Below are 3401 nucleotides of genomic sequence, written 5' to 3' on the forward strand. Positions count from 1 at the left end.
CTCACCCCCTTCTGGCCCCGCATCCTACTCCCCAACTGGCCTCTCTTACTCCCCCACCGGCCCAGCCTCCTACTCCTGCCGGCCAACCAGCCAACGGCTGCGTGCCCGCTTCCAGGGGCGCCGCAGCTACTCGGAGGTGGCCGACTCGTCTGCCCACCAGAGGCCCCCCCCCAGGCTGCTCCGTGACCCAGTCTCCACACTGCCCAAGCCCAAGAACATGGCGGAGTCTGGGGCTTATTCCCGCCCGCCCAGGATTTCCCTGGTGGGGCTTCCCCGGCCAGCCTCGGCCCGTGGAGCTGTAGGTGCTGGTGGAGGGGGAGGAGGTGGTGGCAGCAGCCTGAGCAGTAGCCCCCACCACCATGCCCTGGAGCTGTGCTTCCCTCTAGCTGCAGAGGTACACACCATATTTGTATTTACACTACCATTCAAAAGCTTGGGGTCACTTAGAAATGTCCTTGTTTTTGAATGAAAAGCATTTTTTGTCCATTGAAATATAAAATACAGAATAAATGTAAATTACTATTGTAGCTGGAAAGTGCAGATTTTTTATGGAATACCTATGTAGGTGTACAGAAGCCCATTATCAGCAACCATCACTCCTGTGTTTCAATGGCACGTTGTGTTAGTCTTAAAATAAAATGATAAACTTGGATTAGCGAATTGATCATTAGAAAACCCTTTTGCAATCATGTTAGCACAGCTAAAACTGTTAATAATTGCATAAGGGTTTTCTAATGATCAATTAGCCTTTTAAAATGATAAACTTGGATTAGCTAACAATATGCCATAGGAACACAGGAGTGAGGAATGCTGACAATCGACCTATGTAGATATTCCATTACAAATCTGCCGTTTCCAGCTACAATAGTCATTTACAACGTCTACAATGTATTTCTGATCAATGATGTAATTTTAAAATGGACAAAAAAAAGTGCTTTTCTTTCAAAAACAAGGAAATGTCTAAGTGACCCTGAACTTTTGAACGGTAGTGTATTTATTTTAAGATAAATGTATAAAATAAGGTTAACCGCACCACCAGCACCCATTTTAATGACAGTTTTCTTAGGGAGTAACATTGTAAAACATTAAAATAACAATGCTACTCCCTAATCCATCCAGGGGCGTCACTTCTGTCATCTGAAGGATCCCCCAGCCCCCACCCCACAGGTCACCCCGCCCCAGTCGTCTGACGATGAGGAGTGGAGGTGCCCATCCCCGGTCTCCAGTCCTCCCAGGACACTGGGGGCCATGGGGGTAAGCTCACGGGAACCCCCTCCCTGCCCTTCCTTCTTGGCCCTAAAGGATCCGGCTACCCTCGCCTGCCACCTGCCAGGGTACCTGAACGCAGACCACGCCCAGTCCTGGCCCTCCATCAATGTGAGTTGTTGCTGCTCGAGTTCAGAGCTCAGTAGTGTATCCCAATAGCAGTAATAAGAGCTTCCTTACGTGACATGCAATTAGAGAACAGGTTATTTTAGTCATTACAATGAGTACATTGAGTGTTTACCTTCGAGTTGAGCTGTTTACGCAGTTTTGTGATTGGCTGCCTGCAGTTGTGGATGGAGACGGAGGAGAACGATGCCCGGAGCTGCCCTCTGTGTCAGCTGACCTTCCCCACTGGTTACCCTGACGACGCCCTCATCAAACACATCGACACTCACCTGGAGAACAGCAAGATCTAACCACCCCGCCACCCCCCAAGACACAGATCAACTTACCCTGCCAAATTCTAACCTAAACCATGATCAGGAAAATCCATTGCAGATCCCCTTTGCAATATGACACTCTAGGGCAGACTGCATCCACTGAATCATCCATCTACATTTAGATGTGATACTAGTTGTTTTCTAAACTGGAAAGTTTCCTAACCTCTGTATTTGACCATGTTAGTTTAGGGCTATAACAAGGGCCAGTGCTGTTTCTGAATGCTCCCCCTCTCTCCCATGTTATCAGGTATGGTCTTTGACATGGTTACCTCACACCGTTTTTAAAACCCATCAATAATGGGTCACAGCCCAACTACATGCTTTTATCACAAAGTTTACACTGTCAAACCAGAATGAACTCGTCACCCAGACTTTAAGAGCATATTCATAAACAGAGGTACACAGCACTTTTTACAATTTAGTTCTAATGGAACTTTAATAGTTTTCATGGAGATTCAAGAACAATCTTTAAAACATCTCACGTGTCTCTGTAAAATGTCATGAAATAACATGAAGTTAAGGGTGACAGAGGGGTTGGTGATAATAGCTAGAAATAGTTGAGCTAATGGCAGTGTGTCGAGGGCCCTAAAACAGTGATAGGAGGGCCCACTATAGGTACCTCGTAAGAAACTCCATATATATATATATATATATTATATTATATATATAGACATTCAGGGATTTATGATATTGTACCACAGTGATTAAAACTAGGGCAAATAACAGTCCGAAGATGTTCTGGTTTGTAGGCGCTGTACAGTGATTCCAGGCTGTTGTTCTCCGTGGATGATTTGTGAATCTCAGAATACGGACACTTTATATGCAGTCATCTCCGGTACTTGCCTACAGGTTGTCAACACAAGTCACAGCAACACATTTAAAACCCACCGGACAGGAATTTGACAGATACACAACACATTACCAGAACATCAGCTGATTTCTCAACTCAGCCAATTTGGAAATTTGCCTACAGCAATCAATATGATCCAAAGACACTGGATGGGGATCTACCATCAGTACATTGTCTTACCTCAGATCTTTTGGTACTTAGCAATCAGTTGGAGGGACAAGTGTCGCGCAAGAGTGACACCACCCGTCGAAAGACAATGCCATTAGTATAGATACCTTCTATGGTAACACTGCAATCAACCACAATAAAAACTTTTTTTAAATGCTGGATCGCTTCTAGAGGAAGACCAGACCAAGAGACTCTGCCAATGAGACGGGACAGTACTGAGATACAGGAGTGGAATCAGAGCTGAAGGAATGACATTTGAAAATGGACATGAACCCATGTGTTCACATTGAATTCCAAGACACTACAGTATTCCTTTTCCGAATCTTTTTTTCCCTTCCGTAGAATCATGGAGGCTTAGTTCTCTCTTTATAGTCATCTTTCGGGATTTCTGTAACGCAAATAATAAAAAAAATGAATTTCAAAAATGGTATACCTGGTCGATTCTTAGCTTAAGTCAGCCTTCAATGACTGGTCTGTTAAACAGCAACTGGTTGGACTGAGTTCCACATGGGTTCCACATTCAAAACATTATAGACGTAAACTCATAGGGGAATATGTTGAATATCGATTCCCTGCATTGGGCAATAGTAAAATAGATTATTCCAGTTAAACAACTGCTTACAATATCTGTGATACTCAGTTTCAAAGACGCACATTTTTTTTAGTTTTTAGTTTAG

General features: G+C 44.2%; 1 protein-coding gene across 1 annotated transcript in view; it reads left to right on the top strand.

The window, feature by feature from the left end:
* Positions 1–1689, top strand: part of LOC109897273 (TANK-binding kinase 1-binding protein 1-like) — a 16606-nt gene extending 14917 nt beyond the window's left edge. Inside the window, exons 9-11 of the mRNA XM_031833887.1 lie at positions 1–394; positions 1120–1377; positions 1554–1689. The exon at positions 1–394 is cut by the window's left edge and continues 94 nt beyond it. Of these exons, the coding sequence (XP_031689747.1) occupies positions 1–394; positions 1120–1377; positions 1554–1682 (781 nt within the window). The 3' untranslated portion in view covers positions 1683–1689. The remainder of the gene's footprint in view (positions 395–1119; positions 1378–1553) is intronic.
* The last annotated feature ends 1712 nt before the right edge of the window (positions 1690–3401 follow it).

The sequence above is a fragment of the Oncorhynchus kisutch genome, linkage group LG10 (assembly GCF_002021735.2).
Source record: "Oncorhynchus kisutch isolate 150728-3 linkage group LG10, Okis_V2, whole genome shotgun sequence".
Classification (NCBI taxonomy): Eukaryota; Metazoa; Chordata; class Actinopteri; order Salmoniformes; family Salmonidae; genus Oncorhynchus; species Oncorhynchus kisutch.